The sequence below is a fragment of the Vombatus ursinus genome, unplaced genomic scaffold (genome assembly GCF_900497805.2).
Source record: "Vombatus ursinus unplaced genomic scaffold, bare-nosed wombat genome assembly UNPS02014820.1, whole genome shotgun sequence".
Classification (NCBI taxonomy): Eukaryota; Metazoa; Chordata; class Mammalia; order Diprotodontia; family Vombatidae; genus Vombatus; species Vombatus ursinus.
The window spans coordinates 26,443,681-26,466,589 of NW_020954598.1; the positions used below are offsets into that span (position 1 = coordinate 26,443,681).

The 22,909-nt window shown below is 48.8% G+C and overlaps 1 protein-coding gene across 1 annotated transcript in view; it reads left to right on the forward strand.

Moving 5' to 3' along the window:
- Positions 1-21,823, forward strand: part of ZBTB47 (zinc finger and BTB domain containing 47) — a 43,175-nt gene extending 21,352 nt beyond the window's left edge. The window contains exons 2-7 of the mRNA XM_027836845.1: positions 5,020-6,552; positions 10,731-10,878; positions 13,827-13,942; positions 19,122-19,266; positions 21,280-21,486; positions 21,538-21,823. Coding sequence (XP_027692646.1) covers positions 5,020-6,552; positions 10,731-10,878; positions 13,827-13,942; positions 19,122-19,266; positions 21,280-21,486; positions 21,538-21,719 — 2,331 coding nt within the window. The 3' untranslated portion in view covers positions 21,720-21,823. The remainder of the gene's footprint in view (positions 1-5,019; positions 6,553-10,730; positions 10,879-13,826; positions 13,943-19,121; positions 19,267-21,279; positions 21,487-21,537) is intronic.
- Positions 21,824-22,909: the final 1,086 nt, after the last annotated feature.

Sequence of the window (22,909 nt, forward strand, 5' to 3'; positions counted from 1 at the left end):
TTTTTCCACCAAGATGTGGTGCATCTGGACTGATGTGCTTATGGGAGAGGGTGAGGGCCCTTCTCTTCCTCCTAGCATCATAGCAACCGAGGAAACATGGCACAGTGAAAAGCATGCTAGATTCGGAGCCAGAGTCCCTGGGTTGAGATGCTAACTTTGCTGCCTATAAATTGTGTAACCTGACGGGAGTGACTGAACATCTCATGAGGGAGCTGGAGGTCCTGGGATGTGAGAGCTGGAAGGAACTTTCGTGATCATTTAGTCGGTCCCAATTCTGGTCTAATCTGTCCCTTTCCTCCCCCTCCTCCACTCCCCATGGGGAGGCTGAAACCCAAGAGCCAGGAAGGAATTTGCCCAGGCTTAAACAGCTAATAAGTGGAGGAGCCAGGGCTAGAATCCCAGAGGCTGGAGGAGAGAGAGGCCTTATGGGGCCAACAGGATACAGCACAGACAAATATATTACAGAGTTGAGCAAGCGGCTTTATGTGCCTTTGGATGGAAAGGGTGAGGTTTTGAATTGGCTTAATCTGGGAAGATTTCCTGGAGGAGGTAGACTTTGAGGTGTGATTTCAAGGTAAACTATGACATGGAGTGACAGGAGGAAAAGGGAGTGAAGGGAGAGTGAAGGCTCCATGGACAGGTGTGTGGGGGTATCTTGGACGTCCACTCCCTTCCAGTTTCAGTGACGTATGTTAGCCCAACCTCTGCCTCCTGGGAGGTGATACTGGTGATCCCGTAGTCTGATGGCGTTTACTGTCTCGAGCAGGGCTTGGGAAAGATGATGGTTTGATTTCCTGGCCCGGTCTCTGCTTCAGCCCTGCTCCATGGAAGCCTTGCCCTCCAGGAGGGGATGGGAAGCCTTAAGTGATAGCTCCTGAGGTGTACCACCAGCCTTGGAGTTAGGAAGACCTGGGTTCAAATCCTGGATCTAACATGTTAAATTACTGGGGAGTTGCTGATCTGCTTAGGTGGAGGGAGTTTCCACACTGGGAGTTCTTCAGACCCAAGAAGTCATGAGTTTAGACCAAAAAACAGACAACTCCCCCCCACACACACACACACTTTAGACTCATAATTTCATAAATTGTTGGAGCCGAAAGGGACCTTAGGGATCATTTAATTGGACCTCTTCATTTTACAAAGGAGAAAATTAGAATCTTAGGTCACAGAGGTAGTAAATTTAATTAGCAGAGCTGGAATTTGAACCCAGATCTCCTGACTCCTAATCGAGTGATTATTTATACTGGAAACATGCTTGAAGGCCTTCGTGTGTGTATTCACATCTTCCCCCGGGAATGCTTGCGTGGGTGCAAGCCTATGTGCGTGTCCACATGTGCAGATGTGGGCTCAGATCCTTCCCCATCCTGGGCCCCCGGGGCCTGCCTGTGGGAGGTGGAGACTGATCCTGCTTTGGGCCCCACGGGGCTGGCTCCTTGCCTGGGCATCCAGCTCTTGGCCCTTTGACGCAGGAGGGAAGGATTTTTCCTTTCATTAAATGTTAACAGAACCATCGACTTCCCTGCCTGGTCTCTGCTTCAGCCCAGTTCTGTGGGGGCCTGGCCCACTGGGAGGGGAGGGGAGGGAGGCCTCAGGGCTGGTATCCCAGGCAGCCTCCAGCCCAGCCTGGCAGGAGATGGTGACTATTAAAATCCCCCCCACTGACCGGGAGGCAAGAAGGGAGAATATTATCATTCCCATTTTACGTATGAGGAAAGTAGAGCCGGCAGAATTTGGAGGTGATTTGCCCACAGTCACACACAGGCTAGTAGGGGCCATAGCCTGCATCTCTAGACTCCAGGTTCTGGCTCTGTTCCTTCTATGATGTTGAACTGCTTGGCTCTTTGGGCCCCGTTTCCCTCTTCTGGTCTGGGGCCCACGGTTACCTTCTCGTATGGGAGAGAAGACCCTTTGGGCTGGTCTCTTCCCAGGTCCCAGTTTCCTCATCTATAAAATGAGGGGTTTGAATGTAATGATCTCTAAGGTTCCTGCCAATGCTAGACTTTAGTTTGAGTTAAGCACCAGTTTTGCTTTTTAAACCTTATCCACTGCTAACATCCCAGTTCAGGCGTGGCAGCGAGGCGTGCTCTGGACTTGGAAGGACCCGAGTTCAAATAGTAGCCTCATAACCCTGGGCAAGTCGCTTAATCTCTCTGTGCCTCAGTTTCCTTCTCTGTAAAAGGGGGATACCAATAGCACGTACTTCCCTGGGTTGTTGTGACGATCGAATGAGAAAACCTGAGCAAAGCACTTTGCCAACCTTAAAGCCCTATATAAATGCTAGCTATTAGTAATGGCTGGGGCAGCTAGGTGGAGCAGTGGATAGAGCTGGGGGCCTGGAGTCGGGAAGACTCCTCTTCCTGAATTCAAATTTGGCCTCAGACACTTGCTAGCTGTGTGACCCTGGGCAAGTCACTTCACCCTCTTTGCCTCAGTTTCCCCATCTGTAAAATGAGCTGGAGAAAGAAATGGCAAACTACTCCAGTATCTTTGCCAAGAAAACCCCAAATGGGGGTCATGAAGGGTCAGACTGAAATGACTGAATAACAGTAATTATTGATGGCTAATTGTGATCTGACACTTCCTTCGTCATTCTCACAAGCAGCTTCCATTTTCTTGTCTTTACCTGAGAGGGAGGGATCATAACTGTCATTTGGCAAACTGGGGAAAAGAGTCATTGGGAGAAATGACTTGCCCAATCCCCACTTTACAGAGGTAGGAAGGGTGAAGTAAGGTATTCAGAAACACGAGTGATTCAGTTCATTAAGCCTACTATGTGCCATGTATTTATTTTGCTAAGCTCTGGGAATACAAAGACAGAAGCTGAGCAGTCCCAGACCTCAGGGAGATCACACTGAGGGGAGATATAACAGGAGCACAGATAAATAAATACAAATAATTAAAAAGTAATTTCCCAAGGGAGAGAGTGCTTCTAGCCGCAGAGATGTAATGGCACTTTGGCTTGACTTAGAGTAGGAGCTGACCCCTGAGTTAGCTTTGGAAGGAAGCTGGGGATTTTTGGAGGTAGAGGCAAGAAGGGGGTATATGCCAGATGTGGGGTCCCGCCTCGGCAAAATGCCCAAAGCTGGGAGATGAATGTCCTTAATGGGAAACAATTCGCCAGTGAGTTAGACTGGCCCTGAGGGACCATGAAGGAGGAAAAGGAAATAAGACTGGAGGGATAGTTGGGAGGCCTGGTGGAGAGGGCTTTAAAGGCCAGGTTGACGCTTCTGAATTTTATCTTGGGAGGTGGTAAGGAGCCCCGGGATTATCTCAAGGAGGGGACTGATGTTGTCAGACCCGGGCTTTAGGACTATCAGTTTGGCAGCCGTGTAGGGGTTGCTTTAGAGGAATGCAAAGACTGGAATGGAAGCAGGAAGGCTGAATTTGGAGGCTATTAACAATGGTCTAGGTGTGAGGTGATCAGGGCCTGAGCTGGAGGTTTCATTTGCTGGTTATCTCAGAGAGATGGTGTGGGTAAAGAGCTTTGTCATCCTTAAAGGGTGATAGAAATGGCAATAATTAGTGTTATTTTTATGAAAGTGAAATCTCCTAAAGTGGGTATTCTTTCTGCAGTTGGAAAGAATCGTCTTGCCCTATAGACCTCTGAGGGCTTATTGTAAAGAGTTAAGTGAGATAATGGATGGGGATGAGCTGTGAAGAGAATACAAGTTTTCTAAATAATAATTGCTTCCATTTTTCTAGGACTTTGGGGTTTACTAAGGACTTCCCTCACAGCAATACTGTAAAAGAGATAATGAGAGTATGGTTATCCCCATTTTATAAGTATAGAAACTGAAGCCCAGGGAAGTGAAGAGGTTTGCTCAAGGTCACTCAAATATCAGAGCCAGATTCCAAACCTAGTTTTTCTGAAGTCCAGCAGTGACATTCCTGTATATTGCTCCACAGTAGAGGTGGATAACTTAGGCTATTAATTAACAAATATTGATTAAGCACCTACTATATGCAGGCACTTTGCTAAGCACTGGGGCTACAAAGAAAAAGTGAAAACAATCCCTGCCCTCAAGGAGCTTACAGTCTAATTCTGAGAGCATACAAAATAGGTTAGAGTAGATGGAGGGAATCCTTGGAGGGGAAGGTGCTGGTTTCCTCCCACCCACTCCCTAACCCTGTGATGAGTATCATGGGAAGGGATGGGGTGGAGACATGAGAGCAATGAGAGCTGACGGGGAGGATGCAGCATGGTAGAAGCTTTGGAACTGGGAATCAGGGAGACCTCAGGGCTAGACTCTCTGACCCTTAGTTTTCTAGTCAATAAAGTGGGAATGATAATATTTACTCTTCCTATTTCCCTGAAGCAAGTGCTTTGTAAGCCTTAAAACACTAGAGGAAAGGGGGCCTTTATTACTAAATGCCCAGCTCAGTACCTCACTGGAAGCAAGTGTGATCTTCCTCTGGGCTTCAGTTTCCTTCTCTGTAGATGGTAGACTGGACTCAATGGTCTCTAATGGTGGAAGGAGCACCAGGGTCAGAAAACCGGGCTTTGAGCCCTAGATGTTGCTTTAGACAAGTTACTTCTCTTACCTGGACCTCAGTTTCTTTATCTGTAAAATGAGGGTTTGGATTCGATGACCTCGCTAAGTTTCCTCCCAATTTTGAATCCACGATCCCGCAACTAGGTAATGCATAAGGTGCGTAAGCTCTTAGGTACTGTGATCTCAGCTTTGACACCGTAGAGTCATAGGGCAGCTGTATGGAAATGTGTGTAAGTCTGAAGGGGTTGGGGAGGGCTGGGGAGGGGACTGAGAGTGAGTTAGTTATAGGGTCCCACGATGATTCTTCTATTTTCTTTCATGGCGATATGATCTGATGAAAGAGCCCAGGATTTGGAGTTAGAGAACGTTGCTATTTACTTCTCGTGCGAGCCACCATGTTCCCCTTCTGGGCCTTGGTTTCTTTCCTTGTGAATGAGGGGGTGGGTTGGCCCGGATGGTCTCTGAGCTCCCTGCTGGCGCGTTGCATGATTCAGCCTCTTCTCTCTCCCTTTCTGTCTCCTACCAGTTGATAGTTGAGAAGACAACTGACTACCCATCGGCCGAGTATTCCCTGGTGGAGGATGTGGCCCTGCATTTCACCTGTTTGATGGACAGGCTGAACCAGCAGCGTCTCTTCCAGCCAGACCTGTGCGACGTGGACCTGGTGCTGGTACAGCAACACAGCGTCTTTCCGGCCCACAAGGGGGTCCTGGCTGCCTACAGCCAATTCTTCCACTCTCTCTTCACTCAGAACAAGCAGCTGCAAAGGGTCGAGCTGTCCTTGGAGGCCCTGGCCCCTCGAGGCCTGCAGCAGATCCTCAACTTTATCTATACCTCTAAACTCCTGGTCAACGCGGCCAACGTTCAGGACGTGCTGAACGCCGCCTCGGTGCTCCAGATGGCGGACATCGCGGCCTCCTGCCAGGACTTGCTGGACGCCTGCTCCCTCGGTCCACCGGGCCCTGTGGCCATGGCCCTGGGGCCTGGGAGCAGCAGCGGAGGTTGCCCTCCCGGCCCTGCCTCGTACTATTGCGAGATCAAGCAGGAGGCTGACGCTCCCAAGATCTATGCCCGAGAAGGGACGGATCCGTTTTCGGTGAGAGTGGAGGATGGCGTGGGGCTGGGGGGCAGCCCTGGCATGGGGCTGAGCCCAGTGTCGACAAAGCCGTTCTACAAGGAGGAGAAGGAGGAGGCTGGGGGGACCGAGGGGACCGCGCCCGGGGCTCTGTGTAAGCTGGAAGGGGCCGAGGACTCCGAGGAGGACCTGGAAGGCCAGGGATCCTACAGCGGGGAGCAGCAGCAGATCATCGTGGAGGTCAACCTGAACAACCAGACGCTCCATGTGTCCAAAGGGCCCGAGGGGAAGCCGCCGGCTGCGGACACTGGGGAGGCCACCGTGGTGCTGGGCCCGGAGGAGAGAGCCAGGGGGGAGGAGGAGGAAGAGGAGGAGGAGGAGGAGGAGGAGGAGGGGGAGGGGGGGGCTGGCGGTAGTGGAGGAGAGGAAGAGGAGGAGGAGGAGGAAGAGGAGGAGGAGGAGGAGGAAGAAGAGGAAGAGGAGGAGGGTGATGGTGGGGAGGAGGAGGACGAGGAGGAGGAGCGCAGTGAGGAAGAGGAGGCAGAGACGACAGAAGAGGAGGAGGAGGAGTCCGGCCGGGCCGGGAGGGAGAAGCCGAGGCCCGCTTGTCAAGGAGCCCGGGCGAGCCAGGCTGCCAGGGGCAGCGTGGCCACGAGGTCGAGGGAGAGTGCCAAGCAGGGGGTGTCGGGGGGGGAGGAGGAGGAGGGAGTCGAGGAGGGGGCCCGTCGAGGCCGGAAGCGAAGGAAGGAGGCCCAGCTGCCGGCCCCAGCCCCCGATGGCCTGGGCCCCAAGGTCAAGCTGGAGGAGAAACAGCACCACCCCTGCCAGAAGTGCCCTCGGGTCTTCAACAACCGCTGGTACCTGGAGAAGCACATGAACGTGACCCACAGCCGCATGCAGATCTGCGACAAGTGTGGCAAGCGCTTCCTGCTGGAGAGTGAGCTCCTGCTGCACCACCAGACGGACTGCGAGAGGAACATCCAGGTGGGAGGCCCTGAGACCACCCTTCACTCCCTCACCCTGCCCCTCTGTTCCTGGCCTTCCGTCATCTCCCTACCTTGACCCATTTTAGAGATGGGGAAATGGAGACCCATCAGCACTTGATAAAAGCTGGCGTTTAGGGGGTCTCACAGCCATCACCTCACTCGGGCCTCCCAACAACCCTGTGAGGTTGGGCTGTATAGGTGCTATTAGTCCCATTAGATAGATGGGGACACTGAGGCTCAGAGAGAGGCGAGATATCTCTAGTTGTACAGCTAGTAAGTGTTGAGGTGAGATTCAGACCCAGATCTTGCTTGTGTGTTCTTGCACTATCCTGCTGGCTGTCTTTAATAAATCCCCACTGTGGGCCTAGCCAGGTGCTCAGCCGTCCTGGGGCTGGAAGGATGGAAGGAGGGAAAGAACGGACCAAGGCCCTGCCCTCCAGGAGCTCAGAGTCTGGTGGGGAAAACAAGGCACCCAATAAATTGGAGAATTGGGATGATGTGTGACTGAGAAGTAGACTGTAGTGTGAGTTACCTTTCAAAGATCATGGAGGCAGTGAGGTAGATAGAACATTGGACCTGGAGTCTGGCCTCAGGCGCTTACTAGCTGTGTGTGACCCTGGGCAAGTCACTTCACCCTGTTTGCCTCAGTTTCCTCATCTGTAACATGAGGATAAATGATAACACCAACCTTCCCGGGGTTGTTGGGAGGATAGGAGGAGATGATATTTATAAAGGTCTTCACAAACCTTAAAGCACTGTATATAAATGTCATCTAGCTCTCATAAGAGTGACTGTGATTTGCTTGGTGTGCATCCTTCCCCACTGACCCAGATTGTGACCCCCGGTCATGGGGAGCTGCTGGCACCAGAAGTCGCCAGCAGGTGGCCGTCCTTCTGGTGACGGGCCCCATCGGTGCCCTGGGCTGGAGCCTCGGATGACAGGCACAGGGTCTGCCACCAGGCTCGTCCTTGAAGCCTTTCCAGCTGGTAGGCCTGGCTTGAGAGTGCCGGAGCAAGCTGTAGAGGAGGGGACGCAGGTGCCAGAAGATGAGGGGGCTGGGACTCAGTGTCTCATCAGAAGATCACAGGCCAGGGGCTTAGAGCCGGGAGAGATCCGGTGACTGGCCGTTCAGTTTGACACACGTAGTCAGAATTCTAACCTGCGCCCCCTCATGCCAAATCCAAGTTTTCTACTGCGTCACACTGCCCCCTGTTGTGTTCCCCTTTAAAAATCTCCCTTCTTTCAAACTTCTCCATTTTTGTGGAGGGTACCCATGACCCTCTCAGTCACCACTAGCTGGTGCGGTGGATAAAATGCTAGACCTGGACCCAGGAGGACCTGAGTTCAAATCCATCCTCAGAAACTTCCTAGCTTTGTGACCCTGGGCAAGTCCCTTAACCTCTGCTTGCCTCAGTTTCCTCGATTGCCGAATGGGAACAATGATAGCCCCTAGCCCACACCCCCCCCCCCAGGGTTGTTGTGAAGATCCTTTGAAATATTTGTAAAGCACTTACATAGTGCCTGCTACATAGTAGATGCTTAAGAAACGTTTGTTTCCTTCAAGGTTTGTAACCTTCATGCCAACCTTGGTCTTTCCTTGTGCTTCAGGCCCGATATCCAAACAGCTGTCAAGCCCCGTTGCTTCTGACTCTCCAGATCTTTCCCATTACACTCCTTCAGACCCCTACCCACTCCCTCTTTTTTTGGGGGGGGAGGGGGACTAGGCAATGGGGTTGAGTGACTTGCCCAGGGTCATAGAGCTAGTAAGTGTCAAGTGTCGGAGGCTGGATTTGAACTCAGGTCCTCCTGACTCCAAGGCCAGAGCTCTATCCACTGTGCCACCTAGCTGCTCTTCCCACTCCCTCTTAATGGGCCTCCCTGCCTCCAGTCTTCCCCCCCTCCAGCCCGTCTTCCACACAGCTGCCCAAATAATATTCCTGAGACTTGGGGCTGACCACGTCACCCTTTGTTTAAAAATACTCAGTGGTTTCCTACTGTGTCTCAGATGAAGTCTAAACTTCTCAGCGGCACAGTCAAGGCCCCTCACCGGCTGGTTGTAACCTACTTTTCTAACCTTGTTTCCTATTGTTCTTTTTCTCATTCCCAACCTTCCAGCCAGACTCGACCAGTGCCACCTTCCCCGTCTCTACATTCACATATGAGCTTAATTCCTTTCTGATTCCTTCAAGGCCCAGCTGTGGTGCTGCCTCCTCCAGGAAGCCCACCTGGAGTCTCTCCTCTTCCCATATTCTTAGAGTAGTTGACCTGATTTTTTCTTTGCCCCCTTTCAAATGAGACAATGTTTATAAAGCACTTAGTGCAGTGCCTGGCACATAGTAGGTGCTTCATAAATGCTTGTCCCTCCCCTCCACCCCCAGTCCCCACCTCATATTATGCTCCTCTGTGTACATGGTCTCTCACTCCAGTAGAACGTAAGCTCCTTGAGGGCAGAGGCTTTTACAAATTTTGTATCCCTTCTGTGTGGCACAATTGCACGTAACATGCTTATTGTTTTATTGATTAGAATTGAATTAAATTCTGAGTTCTCTCCCAGCTCCGACCCTCTATGTTCTATGCTCTAGCTTCCTATACACTGTGGAGGAGAAAGAGTCCTCCTCTGTGTCTTCAGGGAGATCCTGATCTGGTAGGAGAGACAAGATTCATGTATGTGAAAAACTTGAGACCAGAGTGAGCTGGGGTGGTCAGGACAGGCTTCCTGGGGGAGGTGGCCAAGTAGTAAGGGAGAGGAGAAGGTACGCCAGTCAACACCAGGCCATCCCTAAGCATTTATTAGGCACTAATTATGTGTTAGGCTCTGTGCTAAGTGTGGAGATACAAAGAAAGGCAAAAACATGGTCCCCTGCCCTCAAGGAGCTCACTTTCTAACAGGAAGACAGAATGTAAATAAATAGGTGCTTGTAAGATATGTACAGATTAGATAAAGGTGTTCTCTAGGCATTAGCAGCTGGGGAAATGGGGCAAGGCCTCCAAACACAGGGGGCTGAGTAAGCAAAGACACAAAGGTAGGAATGCTCTTCATGTCTTCCCCGGGGTGTCTGGGAGACCAGGCTGGCTGGGGAAGAGGAGAGGGAAAAGGAGGGGAGAAGCAGACCGTAGAGGTCCCAGGCTGAGGACAGCCAAGCAGGCCCTTGCTATTCAGAGGGGTGATCTCCCAGGCCCCTCCTGACCCTGACATGTGGGGACTCTTCAGAGCAGCCATGGGATTTTCAGGTCTGTGCTTCCATTGGACTGCACACAGTCCCAGGGAAGAGGCAGACCGTCTTCTCCCTCCTGTTATTAAGGGGGAAACTGAGGCACCCAGGGAAGCGTTGACTGGAGGTGTGCGGATAGAATGCAATGTGTAGTGGATGCTGTGCCTTGGCCTGGTGAGGCCGCTGACACAATGACAGAATTAGATTGGTTGGCCCTGTTGTTCCTCTGGAGGCATGGCTCAGACCAAGGCTGGGAAGGGCTGTGGAGTTTGATGGCTAGGAGCTAGCTGGCTGGCTCGGTCCACACCCACAGCCCTCCAGCTTGGCCATTCCAAGACATGGGCTTTTAAACCCACTCTGTGTTATGGACCCCTTGGGCAGTCTGTTAAAGCCTATAGACCCCTTCTCAGAATATTGCTTTTAAATGTATAAAATAAAATACGTAGGATTACAAAGGAAAACAGTTCTTTGGGAATAAAAATGTAATTTTCTTCATCCAAGCTCACAAACCTTTTCATCTAAATCTATCCTGAGATTGCTAGGGGAACCATGGATCTCAGGTTAAGAAAACACAAGACTAGGGAATGCACACACACACACACACACACACACACACACACACACACACACACGAGGTGCTCAGGAAAAACAGAATAAAGCCCAGATGGACCTCCTGGGTTGGGGAGGGTGATGATCTTTGGTGAGTTAAATTCCCATGGATGAAACAGACAGGTTTTACTTTGGGAAGTGGAAGGGTGTTCCTAGGAACCATGGGGGGTGTGAGTGTGTGTGTGTGTGTGTCTGTCTGTCTGTCTCTCTCTCTCTGTCTGGCGGGCTGGCTTCTTTCCCCGCTAACACTGCTAAGGGCCTTCCCCACTAACCTCACTGCTCCTCTGCCCACCCTCCCGGCCAGTCGGGGCCTCTCACTGAAGTTCTCCCTCCCCTCCCCCCTCCCCTCGGCCAGTGTGTCACGTGCGGCAAAGCCTTTAAGAAGCTTTGGTCCCTCCACGAGCACAACAAGATTGTCCACGGCTACGCAGAGAAGAAGTTTTCCTGCGAGATCTGTGAGAAGAAGTTCTATACCATGGCGCACGTCCGGAAGCACATGGTCGGTGAGTCCCAGGTGATGGGGGAGAATTCCGTGGGGTGGGGGGAGGATCTGGGAGGAGCCTATAGTCAAAGCTGGGGAAAGACCCCTGAAAGAGGCTGGGGTGGGAACCCCAGCTCTGCTCATTACTAACTGGGGGACCCCTAGACGAGGCTCATCCCCCTCTCTGGGCTTCCCCATTCCCCTCTATAAAATGAGGGGTTTGGACGGATGGTTTGGGCGGGTCCTTTGGGAAGGAAGACAGCATGATACAGTGGAGAGAGGGCAGAATTTGGAGGTGGAAGACCTGGGCTCAAATTCTGCCTTTGTTTAAGTCCCACTTTTGTGACTGTAGGCATCATTTACCATCTCTGGACCCTAGGTCTTAAATCTGTCCAAATCAAGTAGCCTCTGAGATCTTTTTGCCTTCCAATCTTTAATCCATGGAGTTGTACCTTGTCCTGTCCCCAGAGACATTCCTTTCCTGCCCCCCCCCTTCCTCAATGGGGCAGTGAGGATGTCTTGGGGACCATGCCCTTGTTATACTGTGACAAGAAATTTTTAGGATGTCAATAGCAGGTGGGTCTGTCTCCTGCCCCTCCCACTTTGTTAATAGTAACTAATAAAATGAATCATAATGTCTTCAAATTGGAAAGAATTAGAGGCAGTGTGGTGTGGTGGTTAGAGCCATTCTGGGTTCAGAACCCCACTCTGCTGCCTAACCATATGACTTTAGGCAAAAGTCACGTCCCTTCTCTGAGCCTCAATTTCCTTATTTGTAAAACTAGTTCCTTGGTCCAGGTTTACATCATGTGATCTCCTGTGGCCTTAAAAATCACATAGACCCCTGGTTCTGAAACTTTTTGTTCCCTTTGCACTCTTAAAAATTATTGAGGACTCCAAAGAGCTTTTGTTTATGTGGGCATTAGCTATCAATATTTACCATGTTAGGAATTAAAGCATTTTAGCATTGTTATGAAAATAGACCCTGAGGACCCTGCAAAAGGGTCTTGGGGACCCTCCGAGTCCAAAGACCACACTTTGAGAACCATTGCATGATACATAAACACATATTTCTTAGAGAATTTTGGAGCTCCTCCTGCTGATAGCCCAGAGAAGAGATGATGATATTGGGGGGGGGGGGGGGGGGGGGGGGGGGGGTGGTATAGCACACACATAAAGTGACTATCTCCAGACATCTTCTCATGGAAGAGGGAGTCCAAGTTTTTCTGGAAGCAGCACCAGAACCAGTGTAGGGGAAAGTTATATTATCATAGGGCAAATAGGCAGATTTGAGTTAGTTATAAGAATGCCGTGCCAGCCAGAGCTGTCTACCATGGAGCCTGGCTGTCTCTGGAGGCTGTAGGTTTGTGAGCTTGGATGAAGAAAATCCCTCCCTTATGTGGTCCTTCTTCCCTCTCCCCAGCTCTCCCAGGGAAGGAAATGTCAGGGACCCTTTGCATGACAGGACCACTGCCCATTCTGAGCCCTCCTTTGCAGGTACTAACAGTGGGAGAAATTCTTCTCTTAGCTTTTTGGTGAGCTTTGTAGGGGTCTCAAAGACCAGGAAGACAAGAAGGCTCTCAGGAGGGGTCTGCTGTACTGTCCGCCAAGATTCAAACCAGCCTTGTGTCTCCCTCCTCTCCTGTTTTAGGCTAGAAGTCATCTTAGGACTCATCTAGGTCTCCCCACTCTGTTTTGCAGATGGGAAAATTAAGACTCAGATCACCCAGGGTCACTCAGGTTGTCGAGCGACAAAGCTGGGATTCAATCCCAGGTCCCCTGACTCCAAGGCCAGGATTCCTTCTACCACACCAGGTGTTTCGGGTAGGGAGCTCCCCGTCACTGAAAGGATGAGGGATTCAGAGGGCATTTCTCCAATGAATAGGAGGTAGGTCTCAGGGTCCTCTTAGATTCCTGCCCTTTAAGATTTATCTAACAAAAGGAGATTCTAATAAATCCCTTCTAATTCTCAATCTATTATCCTGGGGTCCTATGATATATTACTTTTATATTTCCTCAGGACTTCCCCACCTTAACTCATTTGATTCCCACAAGAGCTGTTGGGGATCAAGGATGACCCTGGAGGATGTCACGGATGGTCTGCTGTCTTAACAGCAGAGGCAGAGAACATTTGGGTTGACAACAGACTATTAGAGCTAGCAGGAACCTTAGAGATCATTTGGTTCAGTCCCCTACATTTACAGATGGAGAAACTGAGGCCCAGAGAAGGAAAATAACTTGTCTAAGATCACACACTGAGTTAGAGGTTTAGGGACAGCTTGGAGAAAGGGAGGTTAAAGGTTCAATGATCAGGAGGTCAACGGGGCCAATCCCCTGCCATGGGACCTTGAAAATCTCACTAGGCAATCTGGTTCCAATGACTGTTCTTCCCAATCCCTCCCTTATGTGGTCCTTCTTCCCTCTCCCCAGCTCTCCCAGGGAAGGAAATGTCAGGGACCCTTTGCATGACAAGACCACTGCCCATTCTGAGCCCTCCTTTGCAGGTACTAACAGTGGGAGAAATTCTTCTCTTAGCTTTTTGGTGAGCTTTGTAGGGGTCTCAAAGACCAGGAAGACAAGAAGGCTCTCAGGAGGGGTCTGCTGTACTGTCCGCCAAGATTCAAACCAGCCTTGTGTCTCCCTCCTCTCTCCTTGGCCTGTGGCTCTGAGGAGGTTCCAGAGTTAGTAATGCTTTGGGGCAGTGAATTACACTTGGGATAATAACAGTAACAGGCTCTCTTTTTGTAGCACTCTAAGATTTATTAAGTTCTTTCCCCATGAGATGGGTTGTGCAAGGATTATTATGTCCATTGTATTGATGAGGAAACTGAGGCTCAGAGAAAGGAAACTGACTTGTCCATGAATGCAGATGATCTTGGCCTGCCCAACCCCTAGCCTTACCCCTAACCCCAAAACAGGTAGGAAAGTAGATATTCTAACAGCTGTCACCCCCCTGTACCCACCTGTCAGCTCACACCAAGGACATGCCCTTCACCTGCGAGACCTGTGGCAAGTCTTTCAAGAGGAGCATGTCACTCAAAGTCCATTCCCTGCAGCATTCTGGGGAGAAGCCTTTCAAATGTGAGGTAAGCGCCCTTCTAAGGCCAAGGGACCCTACCTACCACTTAAGGGATGATTTCTCCTCCTTGGCCAGAGTGTGGTCAGGGACTCATTCACCCCTTCTTTTTTTGTTTTGTTTTGTTTTTTTCCCTTGGACTTAATAGCATTTTATTTTATTTTATTTTTTCCAATTACATGTAAAGATAATTTTCAAGATTTATTTTTGTATGATTTTGAGTTCCAAATTTTTCTCCCTCCCTCCTTTCCCTCCTTCCTCTCCCCTCCCCAAGACAGCAAGCAATCTGATATCATAGGTTATACATGTACAATCATATGTCCACATTAGTCATGTTGTGAAAGAAGAATCTGAACAAAAGGGAAAAACCAAGAGAAAAAAAAAACAAAAAAAAAAGCGAAAATAGTATGCTTCCATCTGCATTCAGATTCCATAATTCTTTCTCTGGATGTGGATAGCGTTTTCCATCACGAATCTTTTGGAATTGCCTCAGATCATTGTATTCCTGAGAAGAGCTAATCTATCATAGTTGATCATCACACAGTGTTGCTCGTACTGTATGCAATGTTTTCCTGGTTTTACTCGTTTCACTTTGCATCAGTTTGTACAAATCTTTCCAAGTTTTTCTGAAACCTGCCTGTTCCTTATTTCTTATAGCACAATAGTATTCCATTACATTCATATACCACAAGTTGCTCAGCCACTCCCCAATTAATGGGCATCACCTCAATTTCCAGTTCTTTGCCATCACAAAAAGAGCTGCTATAAATATTTTTGTACATGTGGGTCTTTTCCTCCTTTTTTATGATCTCTTTGGGATATAGCCTTAGAAGTGCTATTGCTGGGTCAAAGAGTATGCACATTTATATAGCCCTTTGGGCATAATTCCAAATTGCTCTCCAGAATGGTTGGATCAGTTCACAACTCCACCAACAACGTGTTAGTGTTCCAGTTTTCCCACATCTTCTCCAACATTTATCGTTTTCCTTTTCTGTTATATTAACCAAACTGATAGGTGTGAAGTGGTACCTCAGAATTGTTTTAATTTGCATTTCTCTAATCAATAATGATTTAGAGCATTTTTATATGACTATAGGTAGCTTTAATTTCTTCATCTGAAAACTACCTGTTCATGTCCCTTGACCACTTATCAATTAGGGAATGAATTGTATTCTTATAAATTTGACTCAGTTCTCTATATATTTGAGAAATGAGGCCTTTATCAGAAATACTATCAGCCACCAGTTCTTATGCCTGCCCTGTTCCCAGCCCCAAGTCCCTCTTTTCTGTCTGACCATGTCACTGAGAAGCCATGAGAGCTCATTCCCCTTTGGAAAATCAAGGGACCCTCTTCTACCCTGGGGCGGAGGAAGAAGGGGTCCTGGAGTTACACCTGTGGGCCTGTGGCAGGTAAAAAGTGTTTATGTAAGGCCTTCCCCTCCTCACCTTATATGACCCATCGGTATCTTTAGCATTGTGTCGCCTCCACCATGAACCTTTTTGGGAAGTTTGGTAAGGTCCATCTACTCCTTCCCTCTTTGTTTTCTTAATAATCCTTAAATATTATTTCATTTTCTCATTCAGAGCACCTCAGGAACTGTGATGTTAGCATTCAAACGTGATGTTTCCACTGTCATCATTAGGGAAAGTAGTTTATTATTAAAATCTTAGATCTTTTTAATTTTTTTTGTTTGTTTGTCTTTTTTCCATCTTTGTCCTTAAACACTCTAGAAATAAGCTGGTTTAATTGGGTCTTGTGCCAGACTTTCTGTTGACATGTTTTTCTTTCTGTTGTTTCTGATTTTATGAAGCAATATTGCTTTTAAGCTTCCACTATCCTTATGTTCTGGACTGTTTTCAGACTCGAAATCCCAAAACTGGAAAGAGACCTTAGAGGTAATCTGGTCCAACATTGTCATTTATATAAGAGGAAATTGAGGTCCTTCAAGGGGATGGGATTTGCCTGAGGCCATACAGGACTTAAACCCAAGTCTCAGGATTCCCAAGTCTAGTATCCCTGCCACCTGCTGCGAGAAATGGTACAGTGGGCAAAGTGCTGGGCCTGGGTTCAGGAAGACCTGAGTTCAAATGCTACTTCAAATGCTGACCAGTTGTGTAATCTCAGGCACAGTGCCTTGGCACACAGTAGGCACTTAATAAATGCTTGTTTCCTTCCTTCTGTAAGACAGAGGAGAGATCAGTGTGGTCAGGAGTAATGAGAGAAGGCTTCCTGGAGGGAGGGGGTACAGCCGGAGACAGGCTTGGAGACGGGTAGCATTCACAGAAGCAGAGAAGAGGAGGGGCTCAGTGTTTCATGGGAGTCCACCAACCAGAAGAGGCCGGAGATACACACACATACATATGTATATGTATAGGTATAGGTATGGGTACAGGTATAGGTATAGGTATATGTATATGCACACATATACACACACACACACAGAGCCTGGTCACCCCATTTCCCTCCCTAGCCTCCTACTTCCTAGATTCTTCAGCCCAGAATACATTAATCTCTAGGAATATTGTATGTTAACTGTTCAGATCCAGATCAAGGTTCCATCCAGTCCCCAGAGAGGGGAAAACAAATAGCCGGTTTATAAACCGCATCTCCACTGAGCCTTTTCTTAAAGCTGTTTGGTGGTTTGCCTAAATAAGGAAGCCTGCCTGGATTTGTGGTCATTGGTCAGTGAAAGCGAGTTAGCAAAACCCATTGGTTCTCTGGTGTGGAAGGTGAAATTTGCAAAGTTTCAGACCCATTTTAAGGTCAGTAATAAAAGCAGAACCTGTAATCAAACCAACAAAGCCTTTGGAAAGATTTTGATGGACTAGAGCAGGTAGACTGAATCTAGAAGGTGAAATTTAAGAGGATTAAGTGTAGAACTTGGGGACTAAAACAAACAAACACAAGGAAGAGAGGATGGAGTTGTTATGGCTAAATAACCATTCTTTTATCTATCTATCTATCTATCTATCTATCTATCTTGGGGAGGCAGTTGGGGTTAAATGAATTGCCCAGGGTCATACAGCTATTAAGTATCTGAATCCAGATTTGAACTCAGGTCCTCTTGACTCTAGGGCCAGTTGCTCTAAATAATCATTCTTGTGAAAAAGAGCAGGGGGTTTGAGTAGACTACCAGCACAGGATGAATCAGTCCTGTAACATGGCAGCCAAATAAAGTTAACATAATCTTGGGGCATATGAATAGAGGCTGAGCCTCTAGAAGGAGGTATTACAAAGGAAAGAACACTGGCTTTGGAGTCAGGACCTGGATTCATATCTTGCATGACCTTGGACAAGTCACTTCCCCTCCCTGGGCCTCAGTTTCCTCATGTGTAAAATAAAGGGGTTGGACTAGAAGGCCTCAGAGGACCCTTCCCAGGTCTAAGACCATGATAGTTCCGCTGACCTTGACTGTGGTCAGAGCACCAGATGTTGACAAATTAGTATGAGTCTGGAGAGCAACTAGGATGGGGAGGACACGAGACCATGACTGAAGCAGGGCTGTCTTGGTGCCAGCCCAAACCAACTTGAGAGAGCCAATTGTTAAATTTTCAGTGGGAGTATTTACACCTTGGAAATGGGCAGACTACCAGTCAGGGCTTGATTTAATCTGTTGTTGATTGTTTAGACTTTATAAAGTAATGGGAAAAATGGTAATAATACAGATTAAACTTAAAAGTGTGTCATGTCTCCATTTTCTTCCTGGAGAGCTGGTTGTTAAACATTTACCAACACACTGACGGGTTCAAGAAACCCAAATGTAAACTCCTATTTATTTTTGTCATTGGATTTTCACTGCCTACCAGGGTGCCTGACAGAAAAATAGGTATTTAATAAATGTTTATTGAATTGAACCAAAGCAAAAGGATATTTAGCTTGGAGAAGAGAAACACTTGGTGAGGAATCAGGGAGGAGAGATAATAATAATTATAATAATAGGTGACATTTATATAACACTTACTATGTGCCAAGAACTTCACAATTATCTCATTTGATCCTCATAACAATCCTAGAAGTTAGGTGCTATTATTATCCCCATTTTACAGACAAAGAAACTGAGGCAAACAAGTTAAGTGGCTTGCTCAGGGTCACCCAGCTAATAAGTGCCTGAGGCTGGATTTGATTTCCTGTCTTCTTGACTTCAGGCCTGGTGCTGTATTTACTGTGCCATCTAGCTACTAATGTGATAGGTGTTTACAAATATCACAAGGCAGAAGAATTAGATTTGTCCTGATTGGCCTCAGTGGGCAGATCTAAGAGTAATGGGTAGAATTTTCAGGGGGGCAGATTTTGGCACAATATTAGGACAGACTTTTCAACAATCAGAATTGCCCCCAAAGTGGAATGAGCTGCCTGGAGGGGAAGGGTTCATTGTCCTTCATTAGGAATCTTCAAGCTGGATGACCACTGCACTGGTCCAAGATGATGGTAGGGTTACTGCTCAGGCATGGGCTTACCTTGATGTCATCAGAGTTCCCTTCTTTCTTGGAGATCAAATACAGATGCGTCATATTGTCTTTTAAAACCCTTCCATAATCTGGCTCCAGGCCCACTCTATTCCTCTTCACCATCTTGACTACTCCTACTTCTCATTGCCACCTTCCCCTTTTAATACTCCGTTTCCCAGCCAAACTGGCCTGTGGGCTATTCCCTGGGCTTGGTGCTCCATCTCTGGTCTCTGGCTGTCTGTCCTTCAGCTCTGCAATATACTGAGTCCCCTGTGTTTTTTAGTCTACTTAGCTCCCTTCAAGGCTTAGCTCAGGGGTCACCTCCTACAGAAAGCCTTCCCCAATACATATCACCTCTCCCCAGTTCGCTTTCTCAGACCTCCAGTTATCTTGCATTTACTTATCTGTTTATTCCTTGTATCCTCAGGAACATGTGTTTCTAGGAGGCCAGACTATTGGTTGCACTTTGTATCCTAGGGCCTTCCACATACTTAGCATTTAATTGAATTCAACAATTGAGTCTTAGAATTGCATTTCTAGACTCCCAGAGGGAGTGTGCTAGATTGCCCTTCCCTCCTCTTCTCCCTCTGCCCTGCCCTCCACCCCCCAGCCTCTCTCTTTAGTGACAGCCCAGCCCAGAACCTTCTGCCAATATGCCTGGACTTCTAAAGGCTTGGGGGTTGAAGATGGTGCGCCAGAGCCCTCACACCCATTTCTCTTGTCCTCCCGTTCCCGGACAGAACTGCAATGAGCGCTTCCAGTACAAGTACCAGCTTCGCTCCCACATGAGCATCCACATTGGTCACAAGCAGTTTATGTGCCAGTGGTGCGGCAAGGACTTCAACATGAAGCAGTACTTCGATGAGCACATGAAAACGCACACAGGTAAGAGCCCTCAAAGATCCTGCTCCCCTCCCTCCCTCCTCTCTCTCTCTCTCTCTCTCTCTCTCTCTCTCTCTCTCATCCTTGTCTGTCTCCCTCCCTCCTTCCTTTTCTCTCTCCCTCTCTCTTGTCTGTCTGTCTCTTCTTCTCCCTCTCCCTCTTCCCCCCCCTTCTTTCTCTCTCTGTCAGTCTCTCTCTCCCTCTCCCCCTTCCTCTGTCTCTCTCTCTTTCTCTCTTTCTCTCTGTCTCTCTCTCCCTCACTGTCTTCTCTCTCTCTCTCTCCCCTTCCCTCTCTCCCTTTCCCTCTCTCCCTCCTCTCTCTTTTTCTCTCCTCTCTTTCTCCTTTCTGTCTCTCTCTCCTTCTGTCTGTCTCTCCTTCTATCTGTCTGTCTATCTCTCTGTCTGTCTGTCTCTCTCCCTCTCCCCCTTCCTCTGTCTCTCTCTCTCCTTCTCTGTCTCTCTTTCCTTCTCTCTCTGTTTCTCTGCCTTCCCTCTCTCTCTCTTTCCCTTTCCCTTTCCCTATCCCTCTTTGTCTCTCCCTTTCCCCCTATCTCCCCATTTTTCTCTCCCTTGTCACCCCAAACAATGATCACTGAACTTGGAATCTGAAGACCTGAGTTTGAGTTTTGACTCTTCCAGTGACTTACTACTGTGTAACCCAAAGCAAGCTGTTTCCTCTTTCTGAGCCTCAGTTGTCTTATCTGTAACATGAAAGTTTTGGGCCCATTGATCTGTAGGGTCCCTTCAGCTCTGATATCTTGTGATTCTAGGGTCTCTGGAGGTGGGGATCCTTTCAGAGAGTGGGAGGAGAGAGGAGAACTATTCAGCACAGTATGGAAGAAAGCATGAATTTTGAATCTTGAGGACCTGGGTTTGAATCTGGGACACCCTTTCAGCCTTAGTCCTAGTGAGGCTCAGAACTCCTGAGCTTAAGCAAGCAATTCATCAGTAAGAGGGATTACAGGCATTCACTATCACTCTCAGCAATATTAAATATTTGCTGAAAGGGGAAATTAATGAGCTGAGTTCTTAATTTGAAAGAATAGGCTTTTTAACCCCCTTTGGTAACTTGAAATATTCTTCTGATTGCCACATTGGAATTAAGTCAGCTGGAATATTTTAATAGACTCATAAGTAAGTAGATGAAATGCGTGAAATTACATTCAGATCTAACCAAAGCTGAGCCAGGTATCCTTTGCCTTAGCGAAAGAGACTTATTCCTTCACGAGAACAGGTAATATAATACAATAAAAGACCGCTGGCTTTGGATCAAAAGGATTTGAATTTGTCACTTATTCTATATATAACCTTGGGTAAGACCTCTCTGGTCTCAGTTTCTTCATCTGTAAAATGGAAGGGTTGTAGTAGATAGCCTTTGAGATCCCTACCTACTCAGTAAGTCTACAATCAACAATAACTCCCTTTTCTGTATCTGTAAACAAAGAGCCTTTCTCAAAAAGGTCCCATTAGGTAGAGAATGTAAGGAAGGACCACCCCCACTTTACAGAGGAGGAATGACTTGCCCAAGGTCACACAGCTTTTCGGTGTCAGAGCCTGGCTTAGAACTCTGGCCTTCCAATTCCAAGTGTTTCTCTATTATAAGACAAAGTACCACAAAGGCTCCTTGAGACCAGCAGGGCAAGTGATCTACCCAAAGTCACTCAATGGGTTCATGGCAGAGACTTGAACTCAGGCCTGCCTAGTTTATGGCTTCTTCCATCTAAACCACCCTGCCGGTCCTTAACTCATGCTGTATGGCAGTCAGAATGAGGAGAAGGGTTCAGAGTTTTTACTGAGTCCTTGACTGTCTGTTGGGTGTGCACGAGGAATGGAGGGAGAGACCTGGCATATGGGAATTTGATGAGGGGACAGAGGGAAGGAAAGCACTCTGCTGGGAGAGAAAGACTGGGTTGGGCTTTGAGCATCTGGTAGTGAATGACCACGGCTGGAGACCAGGTAGTGCGTCAGCAGCCAGGGCCCTGGATGACCAGACTCCCGCCCTTCCCCCATCCACAGGTGAGAAGCCATATATCTGTGAGATCTGCGGCAAGAGCTTCACGAGCCGGCCCAACATGAAGAGGCACCGACGGACACACACGGGCGAGAAGCCCTACCCCTGTGATGTGTGCGGCCAGCGCTTCCGCTTCTCCAACATGCTTAAAGCCCACAAGGAGAAGTGCTTCCGCGTCAGTCACCCGATGACCTCGGACACTCCCGATGGCGGTGACCACCCCCCAGGCCTGACCCTGGCCCTAACTCCAGTGCCCCCGGGAGCCGCCCCTTCCACCCCTACCCAGCCTGGCCTTCCTCCCCCGCAGCCCCCGCCTCCACCGCCGCCCCCCTCACACTCCCTCCCTCTGCTCCCCCCGCTCCCCCAGACCCTGCCACCCCCACCTCACTTACCTCCCCCACCCCCTCTGTTCTCTACGGGGAAGGTCAATGCCAGCCACAACTAGGGCCCCCTTCTCACCCTGGCCCTGCTGCTCTACCCCAGAGCCCTCTCATTGCCTCTCGTCCATGCCAAGTTTGTCCCGGCTGCACCTCCGAAAGGACCCCATGGATTGACTCTGGAAAATGGAGCCCGTGTGTGCGTTCCTCTCTTTTCTCCCCTCTCTTCTTCCTCACTAGAGTGGAAGGAGCGATTGATGTGATTTCCAAGGACCTGGGTTCAGATTCTCACTCTGCCACTAACCCATGTGACTCTGGGCAGGCTGCTGGCCTTCTCTGAACCTCAGTTTCCTCATCTGTACTAGGAGGAAGTTGGACTAGATGTTAGATAAGATGCCTTCCAGTTCTGAAGTCCTGTGCTCCCCTCTGCCCCTCCCACCTCCTTCCTGTTCCATGACCACTTGGTTCCATTTTGCATATGGTCTCATCATGGTGGTATTGGGGGTGAATGGGGTGTAGGCTGAGGCCCTAAATGGGGGCCAGGAGGTGGTGCCACTTAGTTTTGGGGGGGTTCCCCATTGCTTTGGTGAGAGGGAAAGGAACAGGGCTTGAGAGGGTAGAATGGTATAGTGGAAAGAGATCTCAGTTAAGAGTCAAGGAACTAGATTCATATCTAGACTATGAGTCTTACTTGCCTTGGACAAGTCACTCCCTCTCTGGGTCTCAGTTTTGTCATGTGTAAAATGAGAGAATAGAGTTGTAAGGGGTTAGGCAGAGGCTGTCGGGAGAGGCGGCATGTGGTAGGGGGTTACTGAAGCCAGTTTTCTAGGCTCTGAGGATCCTGGGGGAGGCAGGTTAGAATTTAGGCAAGATCGGGATGGGTCATTTGCCACCCAAGATGAGCGGCCCAAGTGGAAGGCCATGGGCACTCCAAGAGACCCCATGTGTCCCTATGGGTGAGGGGGCCAATGCAGAGAGGTGAGGCTGGTGAGAGTGGAGATCACTGTCCTAGTGTGTGTGCACATGTGTGTCCCAGAGGCAGGGTATATGTGTCTGTGTCTCTGTGTGTCTGAGAATGTGTGCCTGAGAGGGTCCATGTCTCTGTGCCCACCCAAGGATGTATTTAGTGTCAGTCAGTGTGTGGGTCCGAGGAGAATGTGTATGGGTGAGGTACAGTCTGTGTGCAGGGTTGTGTGTGTGTGCGTGTGCGTGTGTACACATGCATGTCCATGCATCTGCATGTCTGCCTGTCTTTTGT